The following is a 15,138-nucleotide window of genomic DNA, read 5'->3' on the forward strand; positions in this document are numbered from 1 at the left end:
ATATTAGATATTTTTTTTGTCCAATCAGATTTCAGCCTCTATGTGTTGCCATGCCAATCTAATCTGCCCCAGGCCTTCACAATCAGTAGTGCTGGTCCATGGATCTTAAATATTAGCAATGGGACTTTCTTTAACCAATCAGATTACAAATTCCTCTCAGGGCCAGAGCACGGACCCTCGATGATGTCAGCATTTTTCTATTTTCTGACTGGTTGGTCAGAGCATTCTTACAGCCAGTGTCGATTACTAAAACACACCTGTAGCAATTTGCTGATTTGACTACATTTAATAATCAGCATTTGTGGTGTGTATGTATTTTATTTTAATTTTGAAGGATTTTGTCATGTTACTGATAAATATTCATTGTGAACTGCTCTAGATTTATGTATGAAGTATAGATGTTTTTTCTCTAATTGTGAGGTGATAGTGGTGACATTAAAACTGGGATTATGTCACATCCACGTAGCTAAAGCATGGCCTGCCACTGAAATTATGAGTAAAAAAAAGGATGGGTCTGGGAGAAATGAAATGAGGAATATATTACTTAATTTTAGCAAAATTATATGACAATAGAACAGGAACATTTGACTTGGCAAGATTTCTTAAAACAAGTAAACCTCAAATGTCACAATCAATGTGTTACCGATAGAATTATCGTATTTCTCATTTTATGTAAACTGTACAAACAAGCATATTTTGCCAATATTTATGTTGGTTACATTTTACAACCCCAATTCCAATGAAGTTGGGATGTTGTGTTAAACATAAATAAAAACAGAATACAATGATTTGCAATGATTTTTATGTTTAACACAACGTCCCAACTTCATTGGAATTGGGATTGTAGTTTTTGCAGTGCACCGTTTTGCTGTTCGCTCTTCGAGAATTTAAATATTTGCTTATTTTTTTTTTTTTTTTTTGCGGAAAATATCCTCAGCCGTAGTATTTGCTGATAAATTAACCGTATTTTCTGACCTTACTCTAACAAGATGGCACCAAAACCCTGGCTAATAGGGAAGTAGTAATTGGTGTCAAGGAAGTATACTGAAGTGATAAATTGAACATGTAATGTTGTTCTCACACTATGAACTTGGTATTTTTCATTTGTCCTTTATACATTGTCCCTGTCCTTGCACTGTATGTATGTATTTGATAATTTTATCTATGTTTTATCTATCCATGTTTTATGAGTGAGTTAGTTGCTGTGTACACCAATTTTGTGGCTTTTCATGTTCGTTTTTTGCTTTATTTGTTTTATTTTATGTTCTGGACTACCGATGGAAATCATGTCTATTGATATTGATTCATGCATGTGCACATTGTCCATTAACAAACAAACTAACAAACTACATAAATAAATAATATAAAGCAATATAAAATATCTCGACTGAGAGAAGATCTTTGTATATCGGCTTAGTCTGTGTTGTTGTTTTTTGTGTGTGTATGTGTGTGTGTTGTTAGAGGAAGTTACAGATACTTGGTCATATAAGCATGTACCTGTATTTTTTCTACATCTGTAAGCCTGTTTTTAAGCCTAATGTTTTAAGATGAGCCTGAAGTAATATTCAAAGCGTTTTGGAATACAGTGGTGCCTTGAGATACGAGTTTTAATTCGTTCAGTGATCACGCTTCTAACTCAAAACACTTATTTCATATCTTTAATCATTCAAATTGATGGAAATTCCATTAATCCATTTCAGCCTCCCCCCTCAAAAAAGTTTGTAATGTGTTTTTGAATAAGAATAATAGCACTCTGTAATATTGTACTTTATAAAACCATACAGTAACGGCATTATCCAACAGAATGTAAAGAATTAAACCATATTGCCGCATTTTTTTTGCTTCAATTCAATGGACATTGTGCTGTTCCTCCTGGTGTGCACGCCTTTTAATACAAAATAAGGATACACCTGGAGATGGAGGCGATGTCACAACTGCTCAGCAGTAATATTAGTCCTTTTTTGCAAAGGATAAAGAATATTTTCCCGCGAGTATTGGTATTGTTATATTATCAGTCTACATATGTTGTTCAAAAATCAGTTAACCGCCACGTAGATGCTATTCTCTAGCCTGTCTATGGAGTTTCCTGTTATGTGTTAGCATTAAGCTAGCAGACCTAAAGGCTAAGTTATGTGGTTATTTTACATACACAACAATCTTTTTTTATGTTTAAGTTTACAGTACACTCAAGATGTGGGTTGCAATAAACACATTGAAGCATCATTTAGTAGGAATTCTTTACTAATTCTAGCTGCCAAATGGTTGCTTGATGTGAAGTGAGTTGAGAGGAGTTCACTGCCACCACACAGAGCTTGTATCTCAAATTTTTGCCTGCAAGTCAAAGCAAAAGAAAATTGGCTAAACGACGGCTTGTTTATGGAAAAACTAAGTCGGGGCGGTCGTATCGCAAGGCAAAAAACGACAGTGACCTTATCTGATCGGAGACATCGGATCACCAGCATCCTTTGAAATTGGGTGAGCTTCTCCTGCCATTCGTTGGGGAGTGGCGTCTGGTGGGGGTTCTAGAGATCGAATGCAGGACAACAAACATATTACTCACCTCGAGCGTGATTTTGTTCAAATCAAGTTTCGCAAGAGATTTTGGAAACATTTTCTATACCACTTCTCCTGTTCATAGGTGGAGCCTGATAGGAGGAGCCTATCCCAGCTGACTTCAGGTTTAAGGTGGACAACACCCTAGACTGAAAAGTGTGGGTGTTCAACACTTTCACTGGGAAAAGTGCGGGTATTAAAACACTCACATGCAACACAGCTGAAATATGTTGTACCATAATTTAGAGTTCCGGGCTGCTTGGAAATATGAGCATGTGAACATCCCATGGGCGTCTCACATTACCCGCATTTTTCTCCATGAAAGGTTTCAACACCCACACTGTTAATTTTTTTGAGCGGCTGGCAACTGGAGAATGTCACGATGAAACTTGGTGAAACATTCCTGGTGAAAGTGTTAAACACCTGGACGTTTCTTTTTTCAATGAGTTGGTAACTCGAAAATGTCCAACATTAAAATGTTTATTTCACGATTCCAATCCATTCCTCTTTTGCTGTGGCTCTACATTTGAATAACCTTTATCAGAATGATAATTTAGTGACTGACTCTCCCAAAAAGAATGTGATGAAATTCTTGGCACAACTTAGAATTGAGATCAATGTATTCACACGCTTTTGTCAACTTTTTAAAGGAATTTATCGCTTTATGTGAGGATGGCTATTTTATTGAGCTACTACAAGATGAATCATTGCAATTAAGGCTAAAAAAAAAATTTATTTGTCATGTGTGCAGGTGTGGAGAGAACTCAGGTAGAGAGACAAATATGTTGCGGAGGGAGTTGCAAAAGATGTGACCAACCAGGGGGAAAAAAAGGCATTGGCTAACAGGCCAGAGCCACACAATTAATCTGAAGATGAACACGGACGATAGAGGGAGTGAGCAATGCTTAGCGGGACGTTTTGGAACTATCTCCCTCAGGCTGTTTGTCCACAAGACGGAAACACCTCTTTCGGCTTCCCTGGGGGGACTGCGTGTACGGTGTGAACTTGACTGAACAGCTGTTCTCGCAACTGAGACTCAACCGATGTAAATTCTCCAACTGGAACAAACTGGATTTAATTAGATAGAAGTGTAGCGGCTGTGAGTATGGATTCTAAATCAAAGTGTGTGCGTGTGTGTGTGTGTGTGTGTGCGTGTGTGTGTGTGTGTGTGTGCGCTAGTGTGGGCGTGTACCGCATAATATGTGCGCCACATATCGATTTAAGAGCTGTTCGTGCAACCTGATAGTTTGGACGCTTCTAGCAAAATAGGGAATGAAGAGATTTAATTAGATATAGTTGCGGATCCTTTATCATTTAAAAAGCCAGAGTGGAATCTCACAGGCATACTTATTCGTTTTTTTGTGCTCTTAACCAACTTTGGTTAAGACACTTTTTTCTGCTGGTCCTCGAAGCACAACATCTAGGGTCTCAGCGTTTAACATCCCGTCGCCCCTGCTCCCACCACCTGCAGTCCTCCATGGCACTAATTCCGCTCTCCTTAAGCCTGGAGCAGTGCATGGGAAGAAACTGAAAAACCAAATCAGTCCTTCCTAATACTAAAGCCCCACCTGGAATAGAACTGCCCCAAGAGGACTTGGTGAAGCTAAATCACCTTTGCTCTGGGGTGGGCCGTTTTAACAGCAATGTGGGGCCTCGCCATCTCACCATCCTGTGTAAGTGGATTGGACCCTCCAAAACATTATCCATCAATTGGGCAGCCGTGGCCCAATGGTTAAGCTCATGACCTGCCACCGTGGGGGACCTAGGTTCAAGACTATGAGTGGACCATCCGCCAACATCTCCTGGACTCACAGCTGTGGTGTCCTTGAGCAAGACACTGATACCCTGAAATGCTCCCCGGGTGCTTCAGCTGTCCCCTGCTCCAGTGTGTTCCACTAACATGTGTATGTGTTCACTGTGATGGGTAAAATGCAGAGAACAAATTTTGTGTGCATGCATGTTCATGACAATAAAAGGTGATTTTTCTTCTTCTTCTTGATGAAAACAAAGTCCAATGGCTGCTGGGCCTGGAGGAAATATCGTGATCTGGCTGCCTCAAACTCAAGAATGGTTGTTGGTTTCTGACCAAAAAGTAGAGAAAACGAGGTTTTTGTGAAAAGAAACATCGCCACTCACTGGACTGTCGTAGACCTCCTTCCAGATATTCCTGTTTTGAGCCATGTCCCTCCGCAAGCCTTTGAACTGCTCCATAGCGTCCAGGCGGCAAAACTCGTCCCAGGACTTCTTGGGGAGCCACGTGCAAGGGTTGGAGTAGGGGTTGTCCAGACCGACGCCACCCGTCAACAGGAAGTGCCAGTCTTCCTCGTTCACCTACGACATTTTAGTATCCATACTTACACTACTCACATAAAGTTAAAAGATATTCAGATTTTCAGGATGAACATAAGATGCATTATAACCTTTACAGATGAACTTTACTCATTCACTGCCGTGGATGTTTCTCTTTATCGACCGGAATCTAAACGTTTATTGCTGCCGACAAATATATTCTCCTCAAGTACGTTTTTCCACGGAGTAATGTGGAACCTGTCTGTGGAAATCAGATTTGTAAAACAATGTAATAACAAAACAAATGCCATGAAATGGCAGTGTTGTATCGCTTTGGACTTGAGAACAGCACATCTTTTGAATTGAAGATTAAGATTAGGTGGTGAATCTCTGCTTGTCAAGTCAATTATGAAGGAGACAAATGTCAACACAGAAGTTGGACAAGTTTAGGCATGTGACACTTGAACGGAGTATGTATATGTGTGGTTTTATCACAGTATGTGTCGTGGTAGGTAGTACAAAGTGTGTGTAGTATGTTGCGACAGTGAGAAAATGTGGAGTGAATGATGAACACCATGTAAAAAACCCACTGCGTTCAACTAGATCCATGTGGCGAATCAGCGTCCCTTACGGGGCTTTTTTTTGTTTCATAGTTCGATCAAACATCTGTAGTGATTAGTGAATTCAGAAGTTTACAGAAGATCAAATTAAGCTCAACCGTAAAGGTTATGGTGAAGTTTTTCCTGAAATTTAACCCCAAGTTCAAATACCTCAAACATTTTGTCAGTTGTGTATGTGAATGAGGCATCTTGTGTGTATTTTCCTACCAACTTCCTGTGCATCAACAGACTGACGCAGAGGCAGAAGGAGAAGAGCAGCTTGTCTTTCTCAAAGAGAGAGCGACACACGTTGACGTAGAGCGAGTAGGTGAAGTGATCTCGCAGGATCTTTAGCCTGGAAAACACGCAACTTGCTACTAAATCTTAAGAGCATAAAATAATTTTGTTTGGGCGTTTCTTGGATGGCACTCACCTCTCCTCCAAATCGTCGCTCTTGTCCGAGTTGTCTATGGAGCCGATGAAGAGGTTGATGAACCAGGTGAGGGAGTACTGGTACATGGGCTCGATGTTGGCCAGGTCGGCAATGGCAAAGAAGAGGATGGCCGAGTGAATGGCGATGGGCTTGTAGCCCAGGCGAGTCTCGTCGATCTTCACCTCCGTTACCTCGGCCACCGCCTGTTTCTCTGTGATTTCGTTGGCCAGCACCTTGGACTGCGAGAGGATGGTCACGCCCGTTTCGTCCTCCAGGATGTTGCCCTCCGAGGACGAGAGCACCTGGAGAATTTTGTCCTCAATTTCCTTCAGTTGTCTGATTTAAAAAAAAAAAACACACACACACACACACAATGAAGGCAAGTGAAGAAGTGGTTGAAAATGTAATCCACAGACTGAGCCCTGAAGGCCATGAATAACTGACTCACCCCAAAAATATTTAGAATTGCATATATCAATAGTCTAAACTGTAAATATACGACAAACTATGATCCCATACAGTTTTTAGTGAACCCCTGTTACAGCGTGGTGTATCATTGACACCCTCACTATACTGCAGACTTGTAAACAATTGAAGAAAAAGAAGTAGTGAGAGAAAAAGGGAAGAGGCAGAGATAAAGAGAAAGAAATGCAAAAAAGAAAGACTAAATAAGAAAGCCTAAATTAGAAAGAAAGAAAAAAAGCCTGAAAAGGGAAGAAAGAAAGACAAAAAATTAAAGACAGACAGATACTTCCTTGGATCAACTGTATGACTTTGTACTACGTTCCTATTTAGACAGGGCTGTAGCGCCACCTTGTGGCATTTAAGGACATTTTCGAAAGAGCAACAAAAAACACAATTTTTGCTTTATGATGAGGATAGGTTCCAAAACTAAAAAATTCAACGGTGATTTTGTAAATAGGGAACAGTGAATGTGCATGGGATTGCAATATTGGTCCTAATGTACCTTTTGTTTTCAGCTCCTTGAAGAATGAGAGCCTGCTTCTCTTCCTCAAGATCGGGCCTCTCACGGGCCACCACGATGCCCAGCAGCTGGTCCTGAATGCCCTCTGGGGTGATCATGAAGTTGAGTAGAGTCACCTACAGCGCCAACATCAACAAAGACAGGATCCATGCTCATCAGCTGGAAAGCCGCAGAATGACTTGAAATGAAAGGCTATATAAATATGCCAAATCAAAACTATTACGAGCAAAATAATCATGAGTTTCACTATGATCTTATTACCAAAAGTACTGTAAATAAACAAAATACAGATGCACACACCAAAAACAATAACAATACATCAGCATGCCTGAATACTTTTTGACATTGGAAATTGTAAAGAGAATGCACATGCGCACTTCCAGTGCATTTTGTTGAAATCAAAACATCTGTGAGCCTATTTTTAAGGCTACCATAATTTCTCATGTACAAAGCGTATTTTTTCCCCCAGAAAAATGTGAAACGTCAATAGTGCACATTATACATAGGTATAGGGGAAAATTAAATAAATGTTCACATTGTATAAATGTATGCCGCCATATAGAGGTTATGAAAAAGCTGTACACTTTCATTCCAATATGCCACCGCCACCTAGAGGTTATGAGAAAGGTGTAGCCTACGCTTTCATTCCAATATGACAGGGGAACATATGACTGCATATATGTACAGTTGTGGTCATAAGTTTACATACCCTGGCAGAATTTGTGAAATATTCTTTTTTTTTTTTTTTTTAAATACGACTGATGACTGAACAACAACCATCATTAATTTGTTATGGTTATGTTTTGTTTAATGATAATGCTTTTCTGAAATGCTTGACAGTTTAATTTGAATCCCATTAAAATAAAATGAAATCTGTATCGCCTGGCGCTTCATGTTTTCTTGAAAGAATTGTACCCATCTTACAAATTATGCGTGGGTAATCAAACATATGAGCACAACCGTGTGTTTTCACATTTACTAAATAAAAGTAGGGCTGTGACTTTCAAAATAAGAGCAGGTAAATAAAAAGAAAGTATTATGTGTTCAAATAAAGTGCTTAACATCAGATTAATTCTTTAAAAAAACTAACAAAATACAGACAATACTTCATGTTTAGATCATATGGGTAGAAGCAAAATCATGCATTGTAAAAATGCATTATGCCTAGGTGGAAGGTTTCCAGACTTTTGAGGTCAACTTGGGGGTGCGTCTTTTACATGGGTGTGCATTATACATGAGAAATTATGGTAATTGTGTAAATTTGAAGGGGTGTATTCCATAATGCTCATCAGCTTGCAATTAGTTCACATTTTCAAAAAAGTCGAGGCATTTGCACAGAGAGTAATTTATTTTCATACTGAAAACATTCAGTGTGTGCCAATGATGCCGGTAACGCATTACTCCAAAATTCCGCCATTTTGAGTAACGTGCAAAGTAACGTATTACTTTCCCCAGGAGAGTAATCAGACTACTGTTACTTTTTCTAACCAGTAATAGTTACTTTCTGAGTCATCAATATTTCTCAGCAAGTACTGATTTGTGGCTGATGACTCAAAAACTCACAGTCCAGCCATTCAACAGCATTTAATCGTTCACACAGACTGCAAATTTTTACATAAGGAAAAGAAAGGGAGGTGATTGTTCATTCTACAATGCACAGTGACAGCGCAGTACCATAAAAGTGCAAAGAAACGCACAATTTCACAATCGCCACATTATTGTTGTTATTTTCAATGTAAAAAGTGTATCTGATTGTTGTTACTTTTATTTATTTATTTACACATAAAGAATACAGTTACTGGCGTGATAAGCGCAACGCATTGTGGGTCATACCGAAGTACACGGTCATAAATCGGTCATGGAGGTTAAGGACTGTCTCACTGAAAGACTTACAATACTTAACTTAAATAATATTTACAATGAAAGGTGAGAGCTTTCAACTTCATTGTCGTCGGGACTGTGAGCTGGTTTAACGTGCTGCACGGCTGACGTCACATAAATAAGTGCTTCTCCCCCCGTCAATCAACCACAGCTTTGCTGGTTAAACAGTTGCGTAATCTTTTCTCGCTCTTCGTATCAAAATTACAGTGGTGGGAGCAATGATGTGTATGTGTGTGTGTGTGTGTTTGTATGCCCCCAATATCAAACCGCCACTCACGTTCACGTACACGCACGCACAAACGCAAGCACACACACACAGTTGCCTTCATGGACCACAATCTTATCAGTTAAGAGTCTTTACAGAGATGTACTGAGAATCGTAGGCTTGTTTACGTTTAGGTACTTACTGTACTGTGTTGTCATGTCAAGTCTGCACTAAGTTGCTGATTTAATGTGGCTTCAACTACACTAATATTTAAGTTATTTGTTCATATTGATGTAACTAACTTGTGAGGGGTACATTACCAAATAATGGGTACAGTTAAGCTAATGCTTATTTTGTACTGTGGATAAGTGATATTCCTCCCAATTGGCAGATGTTGAAAGTAACTAAAAAGTTACTCTTTTCTAAGTTAGTTACTTTTGAAATCAAATAATCAGTAAAGCAACTGAGTTAATTTTAAGCTCAAGTAATCAGTAAAGTAACTAAGTTACTTTTTCAAGGTAACCGTGGCAACACTGGTCTGTGCCAAGTTTACCAGTAAATTTGGTGTCAAAACAGCCAACCACAGGAACTGAACAAAAGCCTTACTATTGTAAATACAGCCTAGGCAACGTGTCAAGTTCGCTCCGCTTACCTTGACAGAGGTCTCGGGCAAGTAGTGCGGGTTGCGTAGCTTGGTGGTGATATAAAAGCGAAAGTTGGGCGCATATTCAAAGGTACTGTCTCCCAGGCGGATACATATGGCGCCACCCTGCTTAAAAGTCTGTCTGAGCAGCAGAGGCTCCAGGATGGGGTCCAACTCTTCACCCACATTCTCCAGCAGGACTACAAGAGAAAAGGTTCAATTTTAAAAGGGAGGCCTAGTGTCTTCATATAGACCCACTCAAGCTTAAAGGGGACATATTACGTGAAAGTGGCTTGTATAAAAATAGTTGGGTCGCTGGAGGTCCTGCTGACTCAACAAGTGTGAAATGTAACAACAAAGACAATCTGCCAGTTTCGGAAAATTACGTCACGATTCAGCTAATTTAAATAACAATCTGTCCCACAGCGAGTTTCTCCGCCAATGACTTGGATGAAGATCCAGAACCACTTTGAAGCCACGGCCAGACAACAATGAAACAAGGGCTGGGCAATATGGCCTTGAAATAAAATCCTGGATTTTTTTCCCCCCTAAAAAAATCTAATTTATGATTTTAATCGATTTTCTTTCCCCCTTCAGTTGTAAGAAGGAACCAATGACAATGATATTATTCAAAACTTGTAGAAAGTGGTTCTTTAATTAAACACAACACTTACCACATTTCATTAAAAACATTTTAAATGTTTAACAATTTAGCATCAATAAATTAACACAACTACTCCGTTTGAGATCAATATGTAACAACAAAACAGTCACTCAACATAACATGAATGACAATCAGAATCATCTTTATTTTGCCAAGTATGTCCAAAAAAAAACCTAGGAATTTGTCTCTGGTACTTGGAGCCACTCTAGTACAAAAACAGTCAGTCAATTGACAGAACACTTTTGGGACATAAAGACATTGACGAAAACAGTTACTGAGCAATAAAGGGCTGCTAGTTATCTGGTAATGCCGGTACAATTATAATTTTTTTTTTAACAATTTTGCAAAACGATGCACTTAGAGCAGTTTGAATGACTACTAGAGCAATAATCCAGTGCAATGACCATTGTGCAAAGGGCGCCGAGACTTCAAGGAGTGTATGCAGTTTAAAGTGACTAGTAGTGCGATAATCTGGGACATTGTTGATTGTGCAAATGTTGCAGATACTCCTCAGTCTGTGTGCAAGTGGTGCAGATGCACTCTGGCATGAGTGGCCAGTATTGATCAACAACAGATATACAAATAGTTCAGCGTGGCAAGACTACTACAGTGAGTGCACAAGTAATATATAATTGGCCCGACAGAAATGTGAAAACAAACTCTAGACAAAAAAATTGGCAGCATGTTGCAATGGAATTGTAGGATAGCTGTTTAAGAAGTTGATTGCAGGAGGGAAGAAGCTGTTGGAATGTCTGCTCGTTCTAGTTTGCATTGATCGGTAGCGCCTACCTGAGGGAAGGAGCTGGAAGAGGTGGTGACCAGGATTTTCCGAGAGGATTTTGCATGCTCTTGTCTTAGTTCTGGCAACGTGCAAGTCCTCAAGGGTGCGTAGGTGGGTACCGACAATCTTTTCAGAAGTTTTGATTGTCCGTTGCAGTCAGAGTTTGTCATTTTTTGTAGCAGCACCAAACCAGACTGTGATGGAAGAACACAGGACTGATTCGATGACCGCTGTGTATAACTGCCTCAGCAGCTCCTGTGGCAGACCGTGCTTCCTCAGAACACGCAGGAAGTACATCCTCTGCTGGGCCTTTTTGAGGAGGGAGTTGATGTTGATTGCCCACTTCAGGTCCTGAGAGACTGTAATTCCCAGGAACTTGAAGGTCTCAACGGTTGACACAAGGCAGCTGGACAGCGTGAGGGGCAGCTCTGGCGAAGGATGCCTCCTGAAGTCAACGATCAGCTCTACAGTCTTGAGCGTGTTCAGCTCCAGGTTGTGTCGGCCGCACCACAGCTCCAGCCGCTCCGCTTCCTGTCGATATGCAGACTCGTCACCATCTTTGATGAGGCAGATGTCATCTGGTGTCATCTGCAAACTTCAGGAGTTTGACAGCTGGGTGCGTTGAGGTGCAGTCGTTCGTGTAGAGAGAAGAGCAGCGGAGAGAGGACACAACCTTGGGGTGCCTCAGTGCTGATGCTGCATATGGATGAGGTGGCCTCCCCCAGGCTCACCTACTGTGTCCTGCCTGTCAGAAAGCTGTAAATCCACTGGCAGATGGCAGGCAAAACGCCGAGTTGGAGAAGCTTGAAAGAAAGGAGTTCAGGGATGATGGTGTTGAACGCTGATCTTAAGTCCACGGACAGGATCCTCGCTTAGGGCCCTGCGCTGTCGAGGTATTCTAGGATTAAGTACAGTCCCATGTTGACTGCATCATCCGCAGGCCTGTTTGCTCGGTAGGCAAACTGCAGGGGGTCAAGCAGGGGGCCTGTGACGCTCTTGAGGTGGTCCAGCACGAGACGTTCAAAGGACTTCATGACCACAGATGTCAAGGCGACAGGCCTGTAGTCATTTAGACCAGAGATTGTAGGTTTCTTGGGGACTGGAATGATGGTGGACCTTTGGAAACAGGATGGTACTTCGCACAGGTCCAGAGATCTATTAAAGATCTCTGTGAAGACTGGCGCGAGCTGGTCCGCGTAGACTTTGAGGCAGGATGGGGACACGTGGTCTGGGCCTGCCGCTTTGTTAATCTTTTGCTGTTTGAAGATGCGTCTCACATCCTGTTCATGGATGGTTAACGCAGAAGTCAGAGGTGTGATTGTGGTCGGTGGTGTGGCTGGGTGGGTGTGGGGTGTGAAAGTGTCCTTTTCAAATCTGCAGAGGAAGGTATTCAGGTCGTTGAATAATCGAGTGATTGCCTTCCACCATGCTCCTTTCTTGTGATAGGTAAAATATTGTGAAATAATTCTCATACATTTTTTTCTTCCGTGCAATTGGTTTCAACAGTCTTAACATACACTTTTTTATCAGACTGTTTGTTGCTCATTGTCTGACGCTGCAAACCCGAACCAATTTCAAATGAAAGTGTAAACAGTGCTCGTCGGCAGGCTATGGAAGCCACTGAAGGGGGAAACAAATATTTTGGATATATTGGATGTGACCCAAAAAACGATTTATGGATTTAATCGATTAATTGCCCAGCCCGAACTGAAACACTACCATGTCGAAGCCAAAAGGTAAGCAGAGCTGCACTGACTTTTGTTGGTTGGACACGTTAGCGTTAGATAACAGTGTAAGCTTCTGATAAGCGGAACATACAATAATACTTGATTGCTCTGGTAAAATTAGTGTATGAAGTGCTGTTTCCATGATTAGAACATGATTTTCTTGTCTTTACAGGCACTCACTTTTTTTCCCCCTCACTCTACATTCCGCTTTCCCAGGTAGGAGCTGCTCACCTAGCCGTAACGCCCTAGCTTCAGTCCCAGTTGTCATGGTACCAAAAGCTGGACTAGCCATCAAAACAAGCAATATTTGTTGATCCTAGGGATATTTTAATGAAACTGTTACAGAGATGTTATTTAGACACCTGAAAAAAAGTATTAAATTATGAAAAATATCTGCAATATATCTCCTTTAAATACACTTGACTAACATAACAAAAACCGCCAGAATTAATATGATTACTATTGTTGTGCCAATGTATCCTTTGTCTCACGGTGTAGTGTATAACCTATAATCCAAAAGTCTTGCGATGTCTCGGTTGCCTGCATTCAGATTCGTGAGTAATAATGAGAAATCAGCGACGCAAAATAAATTATTACAAATGCTTTTCATTGTGTGAATATTCATGCGGATCCCCATTAAGTATGATAATGCTGTTCTCATGTTCAGAACATTATCACTGTCTATAAATGACGGAATGCCTCGAGCTGGCCTGCAAAGCTTTTTAAATGGCATTCAAAGACAAGGATGACTGAAGTTGACAAGCTTTTCCTCGCTGGATAAACTAGGTCAGTCCATCACTACTGTTAATATTTAATTTGTGTACGTAATAAACACAGGCCTCGTTTATGAAGCCACAATGCTGGAAAATAGCCGTCAAACAAAAATACTTAATTGGCTGCAGTATAAACAATAGCAAATCGCAAATAGCAAATAGCAAAGCATTACAGACAATTTAGAGTTCAGTGATTCTCAACTCGTGGGTCGGGACCCAAAGGTGGGAGCCATTTTGGGTGGGTCACGGACCAGTAGTAAATAATTTATAGCATAATAATTCAGACTGTTAAAACAGGTGCTTTGGCCTGCAGCCTTCATTTCCTTAAAAGAAGACAGACCATTGATGATACACATTCCTAAAAATAAGAGCTCAGTGACAAGATATACGTTTTTGTACATGCAGTTATGTTCATCCTCAGTTTCATAATAATGTTCTCTGAAAGGCAATTTAAACACGTAAGCATGAGGTGTTATGTTTAACAATATTATATTCATGTTTTCAAAGGCTATTTTTGTTCTTTATATTTTCTAACTTCTGTAAAAGTGGGTCGTGACTTAGTGACGAGGAAAATGCAGGTCCGAGGGTGGTAACAGTTCAGAGGTGGGTAGTAACGTGCAACATTTACTCTGTTAAATTTACTCAAATAACATTTTCGATAAACTGTACTTGTCAAAGTACTTTAAATGCACCATACTTTTTACTTTTTAGTATTTATGTGAAGACGTATCGATACTTTTACTCTGTTACAAAGATCGACATGCCGTTCGCTACTTTTATTCATCCATTCTTGTGTGTGCGCGTATATTTTTAGACACCATCTTCGACTTCCACATAGGGCGCCCGCTGCGCCAATCCAACGTGATCTTTAATGTCATTTGACTCCAATTCACCAATCAGATGACACAAGGCAGTCACATAACCGCGCACGTAGCCTTCGCAAGCCAATCAAAATGACTGCGTTTAAGGGGGGGGGGGCAGCCGCGCTTCACAGACTCCAAAAAAACAACAGCTTTTTTCATGCAGCTCTTAAATTGCGACTGCCCAAACTTGGATATTTCATCCCACTTCTAACTTGAGAAAACACCTTGCGCTAAGTTGCAGCTGTTTCTATTGTTGTTTTGGCAGTGGATATGGCAACATTATTAGCCCTATCCTTTGGTGTTGCACATGCACACACAATCACTGAGTTTGGTCAGCAAACACCTTCTTCATGAAGTCATTTAAGTGAATAAAGCAAATAATGTTTCTTTAGGGCCCAATGCATGTGTTGATTTCTGGCCAATTAAAAATTGAAATGGTGGCAGGTGTGTGTCGTCTCCCATATATTATTATTTTATTTGATGTTCATGCTCTGATTTAAAAAATAAAAATAAATAAAAATAAAAATCAGCAGTTACTCACAAGTTACTCTTTACATGAGTAGTTTTTTCATTGAGTACTTTCTTACTCCTACTCAAGTAAATTTTTGGATGACTACCTTTTACTTTTACTTGAGTCATATTATTCTAAAGTAACAGTACTCTTACTTGAGCGCAATATTCGACTACTCTACCCACCTTGGGAACAGTTCAAAACCAATGATTTAGAGTCTTTAATTTTGTC

The 15,138-nt window shown here is 40.3% G+C and overlaps 1 protein-coding gene across 4 annotated transcripts in view; it reads right to left on the minus strand.

The window, feature by feature from the left end:
• dnah7 (dynein, axonemal, heavy chain 7) overlaps positions 1–15,138 on the minus strand; it is a 95,315-nt gene that overhangs the window by 19,298 nt on the left and 60,879 nt on the right. For 3 of the 4 annotated variants that reach the window (XM_061791641.1, XM_061791639.1, XM_061791642.1), the window contains exons 50-55: positions 9,598–9,788; positions 6,842–6,975; positions 5,875–6,210; positions 5,670–5,796; positions 4,690–4,884; positions 2,430–2,522 (exon numbers count right to left, since the gene is read on the minus strand). In XM_061791641.1, coding sequence (XP_061647625.1) covers positions 2,430–2,522; positions 4,690–4,884; positions 5,670–5,796; positions 5,875–6,210; positions 6,842–6,975; positions 9,598–9,788 — 1,076 coding nt within the window. The remainder of the gene's footprint in view (positions 1–2,429; positions 2,523–4,689; positions 4,885–5,669; positions 5,797–5,874; positions 6,211–6,841; positions 6,976–9,597; positions 9,789–15,138) is intronic. The other variant, XM_061791640.1, reaches the window with a different exon arrangement.

Source organism: Phyllopteryx taeniolatus, chromosome 12 (genome assembly GCF_024500385.1).
Source record: "Phyllopteryx taeniolatus isolate TA_2022b chromosome 12, UOR_Ptae_1.2, whole genome shotgun sequence".
In the NCBI taxonomy this organism is placed as follows: domain Eukaryota; kingdom Metazoa; phylum Chordata; class Actinopteri; order Syngnathiformes; family Syngnathidae; genus Phyllopteryx; species Phyllopteryx taeniolatus.